The sequence below is a fragment of the Haplochromis burtoni genome, unplaced genomic scaffold, assembly GCF_018398535.1.
Source record: "Haplochromis burtoni strain Fernald_Lab_line unplaced genomic scaffold, NCSU_Asbu1 Contig_49, whole genome shotgun sequence".
Taxonomy (NCBI): domain Eukaryota; kingdom Metazoa; phylum Chordata; class Actinopteri; order Cichliformes; family Cichlidae; genus Haplochromis; species Haplochromis burtoni.
This window is the reverse complement of record NW_024582410.1, coordinates 170,687-191,765: the sequence shown is the minus strand read 5'-3', so window position 1 is coordinate 191,765 and position 21,079 is coordinate 170,687. Positions and strand designations below refer to the sequence as shown.

At 40.7% G+C, this 21,079-nt stretch overlaps 1 protein-coding gene across 4 annotated transcripts in view; it reads left to right on the top strand.

The window, feature by feature from the left end:
• Positions 1–21,079, top strand: part of anks1b (ankyrin repeat and sterile alpha motif domain containing 1B) — a 274,655-nt gene that overhangs the window by 88,121 nt on the left and 165,455 nt on the right. For 3 of the 4 annotated variants that reach the window (XM_005947551.2, XM_005947550.3, XM_014329283.2), the window contains exons 4-7: positions 6,837–6,989; positions 11,316–11,459; positions 18,150–18,225; positions 19,847–19,948. In XM_005947551.2, the coding sequence (XP_005947613.1) occupies positions 6,837–6,989; positions 11,316–11,459; positions 18,150–18,225; positions 19,847–19,948 (475 nt within the window). Of the gene's footprint in view, positions 1–6,836; positions 6,990–11,315; positions 11,460–15,797; positions 16,049–18,149; positions 18,226–19,846; positions 19,949–21,079 lie in introns of those variants that run through there. The other variant, XM_042220446.1, reaches the window with a different exon arrangement.

Sequence of the window (21,079 nt, the reverse complement as noted above, 5' to 3'; positions counted from 1 at the left end):
AGAGTGCACCATGGGAAGTGTGTGCGTGTATGTGTGTAGGTATCATTCTGTGAGCAAAAGTTGATTCTTTGTGTCCTTCACTTAAAGAATGCAGAAGATGCGCCACATATAATCAATATATGTGAGAATAAATCCTTCTTTAAAGAGTAATAAAACCATATAGCTGTCATGGTAGAGTGAGCTTTATCAAGCCAGGGCTTCATTACTGTGTGAGCATTAATATCAGCTGCATATGCTGCTGAAAGAAAGGCTGTGACACAGTCATTTGTATGGGCATGTCAATAATGTGCTGCCATGCCTGTTGATGCGGCATTAGTAGACGGCTGTTGCTCAGAGCCCAATCAGCAACAATGCACTTGAGTGCTAGATGGTATCGGAAAGCTGTCAGAGCAGCGTAATAGGAATATATGGCCACTCCGAGAACACAGAGACAGGATCTTTTTTTCTCCGCCTGCTGCTCTCTCGCCACATCTCGGGCTCTATTGCTCTTGTCTTGTCACTTTGAGTCTCTGCTCGTGTTTTAGTCACTCTTCTTTCTGTCAGGAAATTGCATTTTTCCTATCTTAAGCAGCGTGCGTGAGGCACGGCGGTTTGGAATGACAAAGCTTCATTGTCCATTTAAGGCTGCAGAGACGGAATAGGCCACAGGCGGCAGCAGCAACGTCTGCAATCTTTATCCCAGTGGTTATCACATCCATGTCATCAGTGTGTGATGCTGCTTCTTCATGACTTTCTGATGCTTGTTTTGTGTTGAATATGAAGATATCATCCTTATCACTGTTGCTAAAACCATAACTTGCTACCCTGTTTGGTGTGTATGTATACTAACCAGACACTTTATTAGGTCTACTTGGATAGTACTGGATTGGAACCCCATTTATCTTCAGAATGGCCTTAATTCTTAATAGCATAGATTCAGCAAAGTGCTTTTTTTTTGGGTAGATGGGTACAATATGGTTGGACGTGGTCAACAGCAATATTTAAGTAAGCGGGCCCAGTATACTTTCTGTTTTTCAGACCAGCCTATATAAACTCTAGAGAAGGCTGTCATGGCTAAATACATTCACTCCTGTGTGATTGGCTGATTAGATATTTGTGTCAATGAGCACTAACAAAGTGGCTGGTGAGTATAAAGTTTACACAATCCACCTTTTAAATTCTAACACATGGTGGTTCTTTCTGCACTCGCCATTTGCAGAAGTTGATATTCCAGTATTGGACACTGAGATGTTCCAATAATAAAGTATTCTATGAAGGAGAGTGCCACCACTCTCTCACCTTTACCGTTTACAAAGTCATGTTGTGTTTGATCTTTAATGAAAGAATGGCTCTGTCTCCAGACGTTGCTTTGTAATTGGACACTTAATAATATCGGGACCAAATGATTGTGCTGCGTTTTTGGTTATTTGGGACTTGGTAGAAGTTTATGAAGTCAGGATATGCAGTTGATTAGATAAGCTGAAACTCAAATTATCCATCAGGGAGACTGAGTCACTCCAAGTTGAATATTCACACAATAACCAAGCAAATGGAGTTTATTAAATACAACTCTGGCGCCAATTATACCAGTATATTGTAATGAATGCGAATTACAGAGCGCCTGAGTGTGTGATTATTGTTCTTACAGTACAGTGGATCTGCAATCAGACCTGCTCTGGAAGGTTCCACTCGGCCATGAATGGAGGGGTGTGAAGTCCACAGGGGAAAATGCATGGATCTGATTGGCTAAGGAGAAGGGAAAGCTCTAAATCACACAGTGGTGTTCTTTTGCTGCTACAGCGTGTGCGTGTGTGTCTTCACAGGGTTTTCTTACCCTCTGTTATTCGCAGATACAGTATCTCTTCATCTCGCTCTCATACACTTCTCAGAGGCATAAATGAAAGTATAGAAAGCCATGAGAGGGAGGCGAGAGCGGGGGTGACTCTGGCTCTGGGGAGCAAGTGAGTTAGAAAAAGCCACGAGATGAGATCTGAGCAGTGGAGTGTGGCCGTTGTGTTTTGGACTTTCATCATGGAAATATTAGAGGTGAATTGGATGATGAAAACATTTAATGAAATAACGTAAGAAGACAGGGAAATATCAATTACAAAAACGATTCACACAACAGTTATTATTTCATGTTTGGAGTGTGTTGTTTTCAACTGGTGATAAAAAGCTGTTTTTTAAAGAACATCTTGATAATCACGCTTGATTGCCTTTTCATGTTACAACATTCTCTCACGTTTTGTTTGCCTTTCTCTGTCCAATCAGCAGCCAGTGACATTTCTGTCTCATTGATTTGATTTTCCGTTAAAACGGAAGTTCGAGTCATTATTTTTAAGGGCTTTGAGCTAAATGTGTTTGCAGTTATTTAAGAAGTAAAGTTCACTTGATTTTTATTAATTGTGCTTACTGCAGTAAAGCATGTTGGAGCTACACTCTGTGTGATATTATAAACAGAAACCTAAATGCAGATCACTTTGCATGCACAATTCATATATCTGAAATATACGGGAGCCAGATTAGTCATTGTTAAGTAAATGAGTCCTATTTTTACCCAGGGATCCCTAAGGGGCTCCCAACTACCAACGGTTCAGGGTCTGACAGGGGCCCCTAGCCAGCAAGGAAATGGCCGCATTCTCCCAGAACAGAACACATGAGAAACTCCCGTGATCCCATGGTTGAAGTGTTGAAAAGGACATTGTCTAGTGTAAATGAACCTGCATCCCTATGTGTCTGGAGGACTTACAGCTGGCCTCATTTTCTTCCACCTTTCCAAATGGATCATAAATCAATATGATTTCCTTCATAGTTCCTAGATAGAAGCTCTTGAAATTTTGAATATACGCCTGTTTGCATGTGAGGACTCACCTGTAGTGATGAACTTTACATATGTTTAGTTGCTTTTCTATTTTTTTTTTCTATTTTTTGGTTTTATGGCACCCATATTTTATGGTTTAGTTTCAAAAACACAAATCGTTGATACCCAAGCCTGAGCTAAAAATAACACAATAGCCAGACTTAATCAGGTATCTGAATAACGTGTAAACAGGCAACAGGACATACTGATGATACTAATGTTTTACAGTATAGTAATGTCACTCTATTTATTTATTGCAGATTTTCTGTGACTGAATATATATATATATACATACATATATGATATATATATATATATTAGGGGTGCAACGATACACAAAATTCACGGTTCGGTTCGATACTTTGGTGTCACGGTTCGATATTTTTTCGATACAAAAAAATGTTCATGCCTTTTTAATTTGTCATTTATTAAAATTATAAATATATATTTTAACTCAAAAGTACAGTTTTTAAATTTAACCCTAACCTTGTCGTGTTGTGCGCCGTTTTTAGCTCGTCATATTGCAGCCACAGAAATTCTTTGTCCATGAAACCATAAAGCTGCACTTTCTTTTTGCCTTATAGTCTGATTTGTCATAACTTCTCCGTTTTGTGGTAAGCTTTTCTTTGGCTGTCACTTCTTCACCCTGACCTGTCTTATTTGGCTCAGCAGAACTAAAATATATATCTGTCTGTGAAGGTTCTCAGTCATCCAGGTCATCGTAGTCAAATATAAATCCTGCTGCTTTTACACACGCACTCACATAAGCTCAGCGATTCTCTGCGCGATCAACCTCTCACATGTTTAAGCTGCGGGAGATTTCACTTGTCATGTTTGCATAGTAAGCTAACAATTAATAAGACGATGTCAGAGGAATTGGTGCACAAATTATCATCACTCACAGATCAGTGCTGTCGCTCTCTATACACAGTTCGCGCGATTGCAAAGTGAAAGCAAAAAAACAAGCGCAAATCCAAACACGATTTCAATATGTCACATATTGACAGTGGCTCACCCAATGACATAATTACCCAGCTACATTTCTGAAAGAATGCAAAAGCATTGACATATATTTTTCCTTCCTACAATAGCCCGACAGGCAGGGAAGAGATAGATTTTGGTAGCCCGACTGAAAAAAATCGCTAGCCCCGGGCTAGCGATATTGCGAGCCCTGTATCTGATTGAGGAATCACTCATCTTTGGAAAAGAGAGTTTATTACAGAGAAATGTCTCTTTCCAAAATAAAAGCTATACTATCCGCTTCTTCTGGGCTATATTCTCAGCAGCATATTAAACATATCAGGTCTCCATAAGGAGAATCCTGTGCTAACAGCTGTCTAAATGACTCGGCTAAAGTTTGTAGCATGCATGCTTGTTGTTTTTGTCTTTGCACTAGGATGATGTCGGTGTAAATGTGCAGTCATATTCGTTGTGTTCCCACTAGTGCTGTCAGCGTTAATCTCGTTGAAATAACCTTAACGCCACAACACGGCAAATCTCCGTTAACGAGCTACCCTATACAGAGGGGCTAGACGGCCAACACGTTAACGAGCTAACTGCGCTAACACACTAGCTCCCACCCATGTAATTGAGCATTGCATGGCACATCCAACATACTGTTTTACTTTAGTCCATGACTCGCTTACCTTCAGGGTCATACGTCACATGAAAACCAAAATAATTCCAAACGCCAGATCTGAATGAGGGTGGGGAGGTCCACTTCTGTCTCGCTAGCTTGCCCTGCGCTCTTCCTTCTGACCATGGCTGTGTTGAGTGCTCAGTGAATCTGCGTTCGACTACTCCGCCTAGGCTGCACTCTCGAGCCTAGGCGGAGTAGTCAAATGCAGATTCACTGAGCGCTCAACACAGACAGCATCGTCAGAAGGAAAGTTGATAAAATAAATTACAAATTTTGTATTCTTTTTTTTTTCTCCCCTTTGGTTTTCTTTCTTTCTCTCCCCCTCTTTCTTTCATTCTTTCCCCCTGTCCTATCCCACAGTCATGTCTGTCCCGTTTGCAACTGAAAATAAAATAAATTCATAATTATAATAAAGGTCAATCAAATGGACCAATATGATGATCCACTTAAAATAAATCCTCTTGGCATCTTTCTTGGCCTCAAGACAACAATTCTGATGGCTATAGATCCAAACGGGACACAAAAAAAAAAAAAAAAAAAATAAAAATTAAAAAAATTTTTTTTTAAATTGTATTGTTCGATACATATGCGTACCGAACCGAAAGCACTGTATCGAACGGTTCAATATCGATACGAATATCGTTGCACCCCTAATATATATATATATATATATATATATATCATATATATATATATATATAATACAATATATATATACATATATATATATATATATATATATATTATATATATAATTTTTTTTTTTTTCGTTTTTTTTTAAATTCAGTTACATTCAAAAGTGTCAAGATAAGCAAAAGTAGACAAAACATATATACATTTGTATGCTGTACTGAGATAAAAGCAAATTATCATTGTTTTGTGTGTGTGATTTGCCGATACTATTTTTCCTGATTCTGATTTCGCAGCATATCCGAATAGAAATACTTTTTTTTCAATGCAAACCATTGTTTTCATAACAGAGATGATTAAACTTGACAATTTCCCACAATCTGCAGTAAGTTACAGGATCTTCTCTGACTTAAACTGTAAACAGTGATCTGCTACTGGAAAGGGGTACAAATGTTGAACTAACAGTAAGTTGCTGTTCACCCACCTTTACCTCACATATTTAATCTTGTCAAACAAAAGCAGGTGCAGCAGACTTATATACCAAAACAAAATGTCAGCTACTGTCAGATGCATTTTCCAGTGCGATAATAAATTTACCAGAAAAAGAGACATTGATGCTTTTTATATATTATTTCTCGTAACTGCTCATCCCGAGGCTGCTGGCTTGTGGTGGGCCCTTGCCGGTTGTTTCCTACCCAGTCAATCGGAGCAATTCAAGACTGGAATTCCAAACATTGCCTTTCTCTCTCTTGACAGGAATGTTCAGGAATCCAGAACAAACAAACAAACAAACAAAAAGCTTGCACAGTGTTATCTAAGAACCCCCACCACCCAGCAAAACTGAGCACGCCGTCTGACAAACAAATGTGCTAATGAATGTATCCTAACGGCGCACATGAACTGAGGCCCCATTTTAGTTATTTCATATCCAAATCAAATCCAGATGCTTTTTAAAACACTTACCTACATATTTGCATCTACTTTAATCAGATCACATTTGATAGCCAAAATACATGATGAGGCAAAGTGTAATTAACTGAGGGAACATTTTGAGAAATTATTTTACAGAAGTAAATGTTTTGAGGTGAGAAATGTGATGCATTAAGGATTTTTAAAATGTGTATTAACAGTGGAGCTTGATTAATTGGCAGTGAGGTGATATAAAGCTAAAAACATCCAAGTACATAACAGCGTATAATGCGTTTAATCACTGAAAGGCACAGTGAGTTACCGTTGCTTCTGTTACACAGACAGGACACCATAGATTTCTCCTAGCAGGTCTCTCAATCCCGATAGCCTTTTAGAATTTGTACATGCAGAATGATATAGTACTTGAGATATGTGTTTCATATGTGTAGCAGAAATCTCTGCAGTGAAATGTAGCTTCCCCATATCACTGGGCCAATAAATAAAGCTAACTGCTCCTCCCTCCTCCTTCCTCTCTTCCCTTATATCTCAATCGTTTCACCCACATGTGCCCTACTTATAAATCACCACCTTCTTATATCTTATATTGCAATCAAACTTACATTCCATTTTCCTAACCTTATCTCTCTCAAAATTTCATCACCTTTCTCATCACTTCCCTGGATCTTGCCATGTTTCTGTGCCTCACTTCACTTCGTGTCTCTGACTCTTTATTATTCCAATAATTCCTAAGTTCACTACCCCCCACCTTCCCTCAACTTCACTCTTTTCAATATCCATTTTTTTCGTGTTCTTCCACAGAACCACGAGAAGGAAACTGCACTCCACTGTGCAGCCCAGTATGGACACTCTGAGGTGGTTTCAGTACTGCTGCAGGAGCTGACTGACCCCACCATGAGAAACAGCCGACAGGAGAGTCCTCTAGACTTGGCAGCACTGTACGGCCGACTGCAGGTCTGTGAGAATATCTGATCAATGAGAAGGGAAGCACTGCTTTGAATCTTTTAGTTTTAGTTTGAGCCAATAAGTCAACTCAGTGCTTTTAGCCACATAGCAAGACGACCTGCTGAAGTTCAAACTGAACATCAGAAATGATTTTAAAGTCTTTGAATGTGACATGGTTGTTGGTGCCTGATGGGCTGGCCTGAGTATTTCAGAAACTGCTGATCGGCTGGGATTTTCCAACACAACCCCCCTCCAGTGTAGCAAAGGAGAAAATATCTAGTGAACAGCAGTTCTGGGTTAAAATGTCTTGTTGATGTCAGAGGTAAGGAATGTTTCCTTCACCGTGTTGAATCTCTGCGTTGAAGAGTTACTGCAGTTCTGAAGGCAATAATTGTATATATATGTGTGTGTGTGTGTGTGTGTGTGTGTGTGTGTGTGTGTGTGTGTGTGTGTGTGTGTATACACGTGTGTGTGTGTGTGTGTGTGTAACGTTGTATATATCGTGTGTGTGTGTGTGTGTGTGTGTGTGTATACAGTGTGTGTGTTCCTACGTGTGTGTTGTTGTGTGTGTGTGTGTGTGTATACACATATGTGTGTATATAGGTGCGTCTATAAAATATAGACATAAATGGTTAAAACGTCATCACCTTGATTTCCCAGCACTTTAATATTTACTTAACGGATGCATCTTCTCCTGAATAATGAGCATGCAACGCCTTGAAGTCAAAACAAATATAAAAACATACCTCAACCTGTTTAGGTTTTGACCTTTTCTACATTGGAGAAGCTTTAATTTCCATAAAAGCCGCTCGATATAGAGGACATAGGTGGCACTCCATGCATAAGAATGTGATACAAACATCTGCTCCCTAATCAGTTTAATTTGCAATTAAAATTGAATTGAAACTCCAACGACATTAATAAAATAAAAAAAATTCAAAGTGACAAAATGGGTAAAAAAATATAATTAGCTGAGCTTTTAATGTAGCTGACAGGAGGCACAAATCCTCTGCAATTTGGGGTGAAGAATAAATTAGCTGCGTTTTATTTACAGAGTACTTTGCTCAAAAGGCAGCAGAGATCGTAATTAAAAGAAAGCGCGGTTAAATGCAGGTATTTGTTCTTGTAAAGATTTTTGAAGAGCATCCTCTCCCCCAAAGATACACACTGGTTTCTCAGTCTAGGTCATGTTTTTGTTGATTACTGGTTAGGAGGCTGGTATGTGGATGATTTACCGTATTTTAACCTGTTCGTGCACTGTGTATCCTGTCCAAGCTCCTCACTGGCCGGTAAAGTGAAGCAGCAGGTGAAGAATTAACAGGGCAAAGGAATCAGACCTTCCATACCTCTACTGCTAATTCAATTTAACTGATACATATGTGTTGGGGGAAAAAACCCTCAAATACTGCCTTTACTCCACAGAAAGGCAGACACAAAGAAGTGTGACAAAAATGTGACAAAAAGCGTGCACATGCGAGCACAATCCCACACAGAGGCGTGTGCCTGCTGATGTTCAAATGCAATCACACATTCTTTCTGCTAAGGTGGTGAGTAATTGCAGTCAAGCCATACAGGTTTGTCTGAGTGAATGAATAATTTATAAAGGCAGTACGGTAGTTCTCTCTCCTCTCCTTTCTCTGCATAATAATGAGGGGAAATCCCTGTGGTGGAAGCTCCTGCTGCATGGAGATGTAACTAACACAGGGCAAAAGTTTACGACACGTGCACGCACACGCGCGCGCAAAGATGCACATTAAAGGGAGGAAGCTTTCGAGAGAACCGCCTGTTGGCGAGCTGAGTTATTAAACAAACGTCATTCACTATCAGTTAAAAGCACAGGAGCCTCTTACCACAGATATATTGGCGTTTTTGACAGGAGTTTTAAAGGATATTTTCTTTCACGATTGGTTGAAAAAGGTAAAAATACCTGCTGATAATCCATCTTCAGTGTTTACTTAGCATCCCACTTAGTCAAGCAGATCAGGAACTGCAAGTTTGAATTTATGATTTTGAATTTTGCAAAGAAATTTTACAGAAAGTTTGGTGATACTAAAGCAGACTTCTCATTTCTGGACTGTTGATTTTGTCCTGTAAAATGACAGCTGCTGGTAGCAGGTTTAAACAACTAATAGGACATTTTAAATTTGTGCCTTGTTTAAATGAAGAAACTTGTAAAGCAATCCAAAGTACAAGTATTATCACATCTTGATGCATTCTCAATCATCCAGGAAAGTAAATCTCCAAAAAGTTGATTCTGTTCATCTGGACGTAGCGTTTTGTGGGAGAAATGTTTCGTCACTCATCCAAGTGACTTCTTCAGTCTCAGCTGACTGCAGGTTTCCCCAACCTTATAAACAGTACATTTGCATATAACTGAAACCAGCCCACTGAAGGAACAATGGGCTGGGAGGTCCATTCCTTAATCTTAATTATGCAAATTCTCATGACCATTGATCAACAACCACTAAAAGCTGACGTGTACCGTAAACCTACGCATATGGATCAGTATTTAAGGTTTGACTCTCATCATCCACTGGAGCACAAACTGGGTGTCATCAGGACGCTACAACACAGAGCGAACACCATCCCCACTGACACAGCGGCCAGGGAAGCAGAAGAACGGCACATCAAGAAGGCCCTGAGTAAATGTGGTTATCCCAGCTGGACTTTTGTCAAAGCTGGAAAGGCACCTAAAGAAAGCTCCAGCCGATCCAGGAGAGAAGGACAACCGCTGCCCAAGCGAAAACCTGTAGTGATCCCATATGTGTCAGGAGTATCGGAGCAGTTGAGACGCATTTTTTCTAAACACCGGGTCTCTGTGGCTTTTAAACCCCAAAACACGCTGCGCCAAAAATTGGTCCACCCCAAGGATCGGGTCCCCCGACACAAACAGAGTAACAAGTAGTGATTAACCCCCCCCCCCCCCACCCCCCCCCCAGCCCCCCCCCCCCCCCCGTTGAGGGGTAGGCAACTCCAGGCCTCGAGTGCCGGTGTCCTGCAGGTTTTAGATCTGCACCCTGGGTACACACCTGAATCAAATGATTAGTTCATTACCAGGCCTCTGGAGAACTTCAAGAAATGCTGAGGAGTCATTTAGCCCTTTAAATCAGCTGTGATGGATCATGGACCCATCTAAAACCTCCAGGACACCGGCACTCGAGGCCTGGAGTTGCCTACCCCTGGTGTACGCTGTTAAGTGCCAGGAGGATTGATAGGATTTATACATCGGGGAAACCAAACAACCTCTGGCGAAGCGGATGGCACAACACAGAAGAGCTACCTCGTCAGGCCAGGACTCTGCAGTCTATTTACACCTACAGGCCAGTGGACACTCTTTCAAGCATGAGGATGTACACAACCTGGGCAGGGAGGAACGCTGGTTTGAGAGCAGAGTCAATGAGGCCATTTACGTGAAAAGGGAAAGGCCATCTCTGAATCGAGGAGGGGGCCTAAGGGTACATCTTTCACCATCTTACAATGCTGTGGTTGCTGCCATTCCCCAACTGTCTGTGAATGGCACTCATGACCATTGATCAGTGGTCTTTGATCAGTGGGTTTTGGTCAGCGGTTGTTGATCAATGGTCATGAGAATTTGCATAATTAAGATTAAGGAACTGACCTCCCAGCCCATTGTTCCTTCAGTGGGCTGGTTTCAGTCATTATGCAAATGTACTGTTTATAAGGTTGGGGAAACCTGCAGTCAGCTGAGACTGAAGAAGTCACTTGGATGAGTGACGAAACATTTCTCCCACAAAACGCTACGTCCAGATGAACAGAATCAACCTTTTGGAAAGTATTATCACACTTTAAGTCATAGGCTTGTTCTGGACAGCATCACTAACTCATCGTCAAGCATCCTCTCCAGTTGATGATCCAATGACGAGTGGATGATGTGAAACCAAGGTGCATGATTAGATGGGGCATGAGTGTTTCTGCAGACTGGGTCTATTAATATTTCACAAACTAGTGATCTACTGCGATTTTCCCACTCAATCATCTGTAGGGTTTACAGAGAAAAGACCTGTATGTGCTGTGATATGCAAAGCCTTGTTTTAAATGACCACACCCAACCACACAAGCCCGATGTGCGCTAATTCCGGATGACAAATAATATAATTGCTTTATTTATTAATAAAAGGTCCAAGGAGGCTGCTCTGGATTTTAATCCTGCTAACATGGCTACAAAATGAAGCAAGGCCTTCCTTTGACCTTCACTTTGAAATTCGTGTTTGGTGCAATTTAGCTTTTAGCAGGTGTAAGAAGGTGACAAGCGGCCTAGTATTTATATGTTTGCTGTTTTTGTCATTAACGTGTGGCTGTGTTTTTTGTGGGCAGGTGGTGCGCATGTTGGTGAGTGCCCACCCCAATCTCATGACCAGTCACACTCGGCTACACACTCCGCTTCACCTGGCTGCCCGCAACGGACACCACAGCACCATCCAGACTCTGCTTGAGGCCGGCATGGACGTAAACTGCGTGGTAAGAAGGCACCACCACATTCCTTTTTAAACTTAATCTCCCGAATTCTTCTTTTGAATCTATGTGCTTCCTTCATCTGATCAGAGAGCATATACTGTATGTATATTTATGTGTTACATGGGTCCTATGGTTTGGTGGTGGGGAAGGATGTATAATTAATTGGGAGAACAGACTGTAAGAGCGAAAGAAAGAAGAAGAAAGAGGACAGGGTGTTCCAGAGAGGGCCCTCCTTTTACACACCTCTTTATATTTTCATTAGAGGAAAGGGAAACGCGGTGTCGGTTACAATATGTGGAACTTCATTACTGCTCGGTTTCTGATGCGATGTTTGGACCTCTCCGCTCTTCTCACCTTTATATTTTGTCTTTTTGTGTATTCTGAGTTGTCTGGGCGATTCAAATACAACTTAGTCCCGACCCTTTCTGGACCATTTGCTTTTGTGAAGTCTTGTCAAAATGCAGCCACGCTTTGCTGATTTCTTGAGCACTGTTGTCTTTCTCTGGAGAAGAGCTGAACTGTTTGACTTTGATCACTTGTCTTAAATGTAGAAATATAGCCCTTTACTGTGTTAACGGGTCTCTTTGGACTTATTACTGGATTGCTCACACCACAAGCTTTATTTTGACCCGGCACAGAAGAACATCACAGCTGATCATTGGCTTAGTGGGCTTATTCGTTTTTTATCTGGGCAGATCATCAATGTGTACCAATAATGGCGCTATTATTTCAAAATATAAAACCGCTTGTGATTGTTTGTTCATTCATTGTCCAACTATAGATCCATGCATCTTAACTACTTATCCAAGAGCCTGTCCCAGCTGTCAGCTGTTCTCATGTGGCAACAGTGCTAACTGCTGCAGCTACCTGCTGACCAACTATAGATACTTTTCACATCTCACAGCTTGTTATAAGGTCATAACTCATTATATGCTGGCTTGGGGGTTTTGGTGTCTAATGTGCAAGCCATTGTGACAGAAGTTGTGTAGTTTAGAACCAGGTTAAATTCATTATTCATTAAAACAGCTGGTAAACAGCTGTATTTGTTCTGAAGTCCTGCAAAGTCAGCATTAATTGGATTGTTTTTTGATGAGAGAATTTGGACTGAAGACAAGGCTTAGGATTTACGACTTATTCTATGTTCCAAGCTTATGGATGACTAAAAGAATGAGATTACGCATACTTTGCAGCTAAAGTTCATTTCCCTTTTACAATTTGTAGTTTAGAACAAGGCTTATGAGATTTTTGGCAGAGATTACACTAACCAGGAGTTGCTCTTTTGTATGGAAAGGAGCCAGCTGAGGTGGTTCGGGCAGCAGCTCAGGAGGCCTCTTGAGTACCTTTTGGAGTCTTTCCAGGTGTGGCCAGCTGTTAAGAGACCCCAGGGTAGACCCAGAACTTACTGCATGCGCTGTATCTTAAATGGCATGGAGGTCTTTGGATGCCTGAGGAGGAGTACTGATGCTTATTCTGCTGCCAATATCACCTGATCGGAGATAAACGTCAGACACTGTATGGATATAATTTACTGGGATTAGCCACTTTTAAGTCCATATTTTGTATTTCTATATTTTATTAAACAAATTAACTTTTTTTTAATTCAACATTTTCACCAGAAACATTACTTCACTGCAAACAATGTCCAGGTACGAGCTTTTAAACAAGACAGAGGTCTAAACAGCTATGTGAAATTCATTTTACATTAAATGGCATATAGAGCCCACTTTGATCTTATGTAGGCTGTACTAGTGAAATGCCACTTTTCTGTCAGTATCAGTAACTACACATTTAATCCCTGAGGTGTCTTAAAATAAGAAAGAAATGCACAATTTCAATAATACATCTATACATGAAAAAGAAATGCTGATTTACTAAATAATTGCAACGATAAAACTGAAAGTTTTTATTTAAAAAGGCTCAAAATTCTGTTTTACAGTGTCGGACGTTGTTGTTTCACGCTTCTTTACTGGAGTTGGTTTTGTTGGATTGAAGAATCGAAGCCGAAAAGCAGCTCCAGGAATTTCAGAGCTCAGTCAGAATCTAAAGCCCCCTAAAGCTGCTGATTCTTAATCAAGGGACATTTCTGCTTAGAAGCTATAGAAACAGGGATCGATCAGAGTTTGTACACACATGCGACAAAACAATCCTTCAAAGCCTTTATAGGAAATTTCCTTCAGTGCCCCAGAAGCTTTTATGGATCTAAAACGTGTAGCTGTTGCTATGTGGATCTGAGAGACTCTAGAAGTTAACTTCTGCTGGTGCCAAAATCTGATCTGACTCTATTATCATTCACTGCTGAGACATATGGCGTAACAGATGCTACGTTCTCCCCCTTTTTTTTTTGGCTGTGTAAAGTACAGTTTATATACAGTATAAATAGCATGTGGATGGAGGAGGGTCTGCGACTACAAGACAAATATGAGCTTTTTTGCCGTACTGTGACAGCATCCATTAGAATGTGTAGCAAAGAAGAATTTGATGGGCACGGACGTGGATGTGTGTCTGTGTGGATTCCATATCTGGAAGGATGAAAACAGTTTGACCTCTTGGATATGAGAATCACTGTGAGGCTCTCACAGTGAGGATATGCATGACTCAGTGGCACTGCACCTATCTTCTCTGCCTTCTGTCCTTGTTACACGCTGCGGTGTCTGTTTATGCCCGAATGTGTGCATGCCTGCTCAGATCTGAAGAGCAGGGCTGTGTTTCTCTGCAGGGATTTGGCCTGAGGCTCCATGTGTCTAGAGCAGATGAACACTACACGCCTTTGATTTGCCTCATCTCTCTTCACACGTCTGCAAATCCTCCGCTCTCCCCTTTTCTTACTTTTCCTCTCTACCTACTGATCAAGAGCGCTGCAAGTCTGATATCTCAAATCGTCTCCTCAGTTTACCCTTGACTTTTGCTCCGCTCGTGTCTGTTGCTGAAAATAATGCATAGAGGCATCGAGTTCTCTTTTGCTCTATTAGCTATCATTATCATACGTTGGATGAGAGTAGCTGTTGCACACTTGGCGAGTAAAATTGGCTCTTTGGTTGGTTAAACTTGATAGTCAATTAGAGTGAGCCTACACATGTCACCTGACCTGGAACAGGGGTCAAACACTGCTCGACTGTAATGGTAGGCATTTCTGTTAAATTGGGTTTTCATTTAATCTCCGTGTTGCACGGTAATTGGACTCTCCTGGTTTTACTCATAGACTGCACGTAAAAGATGGATATAGCAATAATGATTCCACAGCATTGGCTACACTTTTCGGACCTTACTCCCTTTAATATACAGTTTATGCTTTTGTAAAAGCCCCATGTGGCTGTTTGCATTTGATGTTCAGTTGCAATAACATCAGGTAAACAAGCAGACTTAATGGCTTCCCTGAAGAGCAAAGGCTTTTTTAATGCCACTTAGGTGAGAAACACAGCGAGTGTCGAGTTGTCCTCTTTTCCCCACCTGCTTTCCGCTCTTCTCCATTTCCCCTCCTCTTGCCTCGCTCGTTCTTTCTCTCTGTATTTTCTGCAAGGCCGCACTGTCAGAACTGTACTATAATGTTGACGGTGCAGAGTGGATGCTGTGGGTGACTCACAGATGGCATTCCAAGAATGGAAAGCAAATTGTGTGTGTGCGTGTGCGCGTGTGTGTGTGTGTGTGCGTGTGCGTGTGTGTGTGTGTGTGTGTAAAAGAGAGAGTGTGTGTGTACAGGTCAGTAATTGGAGTCATGCCATATAGGTCTGTGTGAGCGAGGATGAATAATTTATACATACAGCGCACTTTCTCTCTTTTCTCCTCTCTTTTTCTCTTGCTCTCACACACTCTTTCATCCTCTGTCTGTTCCCATAATAATGAGGGGAAATCCCTACAGTATGGAGGAACGTGCCACTGAGTGACCTATAGCCAACACAAGGCAAAAGTTTAGTATAGATACACACATCTTTGTTCACAAACACAGCTGACTGCTATTTCCGACACTGTCTTGCACAAAAATATGCTTTAGGTCATTATTGCCTGCAGTGCAGCTGTTTTGATTAATATAGAGTCCTATTTTTTTTGTCAAGCATAAGTAAGAGGGATGATGTGAGCATTCACATTCAGACATTTACCTCGTCGTCCCATCATGAGCAGTGAGTGCTACATTTCTGCGTGCTGTCGTTAAACCGATTCATCTGCCTTTCAATTCCAGGAAACTCGGAGTAAGAACTGCCTTCCTTGTTTCCTCATGACATCACTGCATAATCGCTATGGGAAACAGGACAGGAAGTGGTAAAGGAGGTTCAGGAGGGCAAGATGTGTGTACTAGAATAGGGGGTGGATCTCTTCCTGAGATACAACCTCTGCTTTCATGCATGAGGGCAGCAGAGATTTCGTTTTGCAGGGGAGACATCCACATTGTGATAAACTCGCAGGCGCTACAAATTTGACATTTCGTCTGTTTCCACTTTGGATTCACACCTGCGGGTTTTTTTCCGAGGGATCTGGGCCTTTGACCTTTTTAACTTTCAAAAGACAGAGGAGCTGTCGCATATGGCGTTATAGCTTCATTTTGCCATCAATCCCTTCTCTGTGGCGATAACACCTTTGTGTCAGGGGAAACGGAAAAAGTTGAGTATTCCTGCAGAAGACGATCACACTGATGTGGTGTAGTGTTGCGTCGAGCAGAATTTCCTGGCAGTGTCGGCTGTCGTCCAGATAATTTGTCTTCATTACGGCTGGGACTTCTATTCAGTCCAGGGTTTCATCTGTGTTGTCAGGAAGCCAGCTATGAAGGATGCAACGTGTTCAGCATGTGTGTGTGTGTGTGTGTGTGTGTGTGTGTGGCTGCGAGTGTGAAACACGTGTCTTTGTGTATGTTGAAGTCCTTAGTATCCTCGATGGGCTCTATTGCTTCCAGCAACATGCAGATTAGTATGTTTAATGTTCCAGAAAGACCTTCAGGATCATGATGTCCTGTTAAGCTATATAGCAGTAACAGCGTTTCCCTTATATATACGTTGTGTTTTTGGCTTTATTAGGTGTGTGTGTGTGTGTGTGTGTGTGTGTGTGTGTGTGTGTGTGTGTAAGTCTTCCCAGCTGCACCTAATAGTCCTTGCTGAGGTAGGCATAGCAGTAGCAGTTCATTACCTCCCGTTGGTTCTGGTTGGAGTGGCCCTCCAGCTTGCTGCTCATCTCAAGTGCAGAATGAGTCAACTGGACTGCAGGACGTGAGTCTCAAGTAGCTGAATGATGATGAACATAGTAATAGCATCCCTACCTATTGACCTGATCTATTTTTGTAGCTTATTTTTGCTAATTATTCTGATTGTATGGAAACAATTGACTGAAGCAGAAATACAGTGGACAAATTCACTGCGCGCTATTTGGTAGAGTCCGACCAACGTAGGACCTTTTTTAGGACAATTTATAGATCTGACTTTTTAGTCATAGTCCTTTGACTAAAAAGTTATTTCGTTTTAGTTAGAATTTAGACTAAATATTATAAGATTATAGTAGAATAAAATGTAAAAGGTTGTTGTTTTATTACCCTTGAGAGTTGCTCAACGTGGTTTACAAAGCATCCTGTTTTCCTTGATATCAAATGTAAAACTTGTCCACATATAGCCACGCTTCGCTTCCTCCCAAGCACTGACAATTTGTCGCTTTTTCATGAGAAGCATGGAGGATGGAGCTAGTTGTACTGTACGTGTGTTTTCAACAGCAGAGTGCCTTAATAAATGCCATTACTGATATATTAACAAGTACCAAATATTGGCCAATAATATCGGCCCAATACTGGCCCTCCAATAAATTTAAACTTTAGGTTATTTAAAATAGATTTGACTTTAGTTAAATAAAAAAATCTGTTGGGTTTTGTCAGGAAGGGAATCTGTTATAAAAAGACCCTGTGTGGATGTACTCTAGTGTCTGGCATGTTGATAGTGAATATTGGGTCTTGTTGGCTGTGGGGTGGAGCATTAGTGGAGGAGGCTTTAAGTGCTCGATGGAACTGTTTGGAGGCTGTTTGTTCTTAAGCTGCTTACTCTGCTTACTCTGCTTACTCTGCCCGCTGGTATGGAAAACATTCCGATGTGTGTGTTTCCACATCCTAGGATATCAGTCATTAGCATCAGCAAAGGATGCTGTAACATAAAAATTCTACACCTTTAAGTCTAGCTATTTTGGTCCTGTTCACCCTCAGGCTGTGTGATTAAACAGCTGTTCTTTATGTTGTTGGACTTTTTAAATGTATCCTTGTCAGAATAATCGTCTCTCTCATCACTGCTGATACGGGATGAGACACTTACTGGCACCATCCCCGTGCTGGTTTCAGTGTGTTGCATCATATCTGTAATATCTCTATTAGTTGGACTGGAGGCTGATACGGGCCAGCATAGGGTGAGGTGAAAGTGGGACGTTTCCACACAGGCGCCTGCTGCTTGTGTAATGGTTTGAAATCGCTGTGGCCTCGCACTGTTTGGAGGCGAGGGAATGTAACTTGTTTTAATCTCTCTGAATCTCTTTCATTTAACTGCCAGCGAGGGGGGGAAAAAAAAGATTGTATCAAATCAAAATATTGCCTTTTTGCTCCCTTTTAATCCCAGTTCCCTTTTATTTTTTTTGTAACGCCTCTTGTGCTTTCTGGTTTTGATGTCTATTTTTGTCTCCACTTTGAATTGTTAAAGTGACTTAATATTAATACACAAATGCTATCTCTGTCTCTTGTAGACCGAGAATGGCAGTGCCCTCCATGAGGCAGCTCTCTTTGGGAAGATGGATGTTGTTCGCCTTCTGCTTGACTCAGGTGGGTCTATAAATATACCCCGGCTAAACAAAAACTGTGCGTGTTTCTTTATATGTGTGTTTCCCTTGTTTCTCCCTCTTTTTTTTTTTTTCAACCTGTGGCTAGATGTTTGGAATTTTGTTTTGTTGTGTTTTCCCTCTCCTTCCCTAAATTGTGAGTCAGTTTGCCCTCAGGTGAACTCCAAACATCTGTTTGCTAAATTCTTCCTCACTTCAAGCTTTATTGTTTTGGCCAGTTTCTCTGCAACTGCATAATTAGGATGTGTTGTCTTATGTCATCTTATGCAATGACTGAAAAAGATTCCCGAAGGTAGAACAGCTCCTGTCTTAACTAGTAGCTCGAAGTCATGTGGGTATAGTTAATACTTTTACTAAAACAGCCTGGACACTGTTGTCCTTTTGACATCATTGCCATCCTCCACCTACTTTCCTTCAGCACTTCCTGTTTCCTACAGGATTTCCTCTGGGTGGCCATGTTCCTTTTGCCTTGATTTTATTAACATCCTGGATCAAAGCAGGGCTGTACTTGTCAGAGTCACTGAGCTCTAACCCGATATAGCTAAAAATATTGCCTGTCGGTAGGTGGGTTTACTGTAGAGGTGTAGGATGGGCCTCAATGCCTACGCGTAGAGAATGGCTTGTTGGTGTAACTGCTTTATCAAGTAAGCATCAGTCATTTTTTGACCAAAGAAATAACCTTTAGTATCACAGAAAAGGATCATGTGACATTCAAGTTGAGTAGGTAAATGTGGTTATTTCTGTAATTTCTCTGAGCATTGCAATGTCTGAGCTTCCAGTCATTAGAGTGTCTGCTACTTTCTGGTCTGCTATTTACTGACCGCTCAAATAAAGGCTAAAAAGGCTAAAAATAGAAAGTTAAGAACAACTAAATAAAAACTGAATGCTACTAAACAGTAAGCTAAGTTTAGCACAACTCTGGGACATGAAGAGCATTAAACAACAAGCCGTTATTATTATAATACATTTTTCTTTTAAACACATTTGTTATTTTCGATAAATAAAAAAGCCAGGGAAGCTGTTTTTTACATCTACAGTTCCTTGAAGCACTAATCACATTACAGACTTCATTTATAAATGTACAAACCACATGAGAAATAAGGAGGAAAAAGGAGGGAAAATAAAAACCTGAAATGCCAACTTAGGTGTAAATGTCCTTTTATTACAGTTTGATACATTTCTGATGGTACCCAGCAGAACGATTGGAACGACATTTATTTTCACATATGGCCTATTTGATATTGTGCATCAGTCTTTGAATGCAGTCTTTTTATGTGTCATTGTCTGAGATTGTGACTTAGCATTGCAAGAATGTGTATGTGTGAGACTAATTTGTATTCATCTACAAAACATTTGGGTTATAATCTTGGAAAAAATGCTCCCTGGTGTTTCTGACTGAGTGGTGTGTTTACAGATCTGACTTCATATTTATTTTTGTATACTGCGCTTGAATGTGTTTAGTTCTGTGTATCTGCGGTGAAGGTGAATTATCATGAGCAAGCCTGAGTAGGTCCTGTATTGTTAGACTAAGTAATGGGTGTTGACTTTTCCCCCTCTTTTTCTTGTATTTTATGCACGTTTTCTTGGGTGTGTTTGTGTGTCAGGGATCGACACCAATCTAAGAGACAGCCAAGGAAGAACGGCTCTGGAGATTCTGAGGGATCATCCCGCACCAAAATCCCAGCAGATCACTGCTCTCATCCAAGGTAAAGACGCACACACTTTTGATTTAGATGAATTGAGAAAGTGGGGCATTTCAGGTGTAAGAATCTTACATAAGTTCACTAAATATATAACAACAAAAAGAAAGATTTAACAGTTCACCAGCGACAATGGAAGCTCCTGTATGTGTTTAGTTTGAATGCACTGTTACTGTTAGCCTTGACTTATTTTCTTTGTCTCACTGGTTTAGCTGGATTTTAAATAAGATTGTTATCATAAGATTCTGGAAGTTTCAGTGGATAAATAGCACTATGGTATTTCTGATGACTACTGTGCAATAAAGTCCATATCTAAACCACTTAAGAACCCTTATAATAGATGTTCTCCAGCAGTGTATAAATGAACACTAATATCGACACACATTGTGAAGGAGCAGCAAGACCTTGGCATGCCATAAAAGGTCAGACTTACATCTTCATATTGGATTTTGTTGCTTTGCTATTTAATAGTAGTTTCAAACATCCCAACTTGTCAAAGCAGGAAAATCCCTTGTTAAAATCCTTAATGATGGTTGAATTTGGAAAAGGCTCAGCTAACTGGAATGCAACAATCATCCCAGGCATCAGTTTCATTTTTGCTTTTCTTGCTTTGATGAGTTAAAAAATTATCTGCTCTGACAAGAGTTTCTACTCTTGTGAAGTTTAGAACCACGAGCTATGATGAGTGAAGTAAATGATGCCTTTCTTTGTGGACTTTTTGCCCTTGTGCTGTAGTTTCCGTCCTAAGAAATACAAGAAATGCATATTTATGGTGGCTGATGTGGTCGATGATCTGTCCTTGGTGTACTCTGCCTTTGATAGTTTCAAAATAAAAGTGGGAGTGCTAGGAAAAAGCATCTGCTCCCTATCAGATTTATACTATTTTTCATACTTTCATACTTTTTTTCACGTTTCAGATCATCAGACAAATTTTAATATTGAATAAAGATAACCGAAGTAACCCTTGTTAAATCATTAAATAAGTGGCCCAATTACTGCCAGACAGTGGACCAATGAGACAAAAGTTGAACATTTAGGAAGGTTTGGGTCCCGTTACATTTGGCATAAAGCTGACGCAACATTTCATATAAAGAACATCACACCAATAGTCAAACACGGTGGCAGTAGTGTGATGAT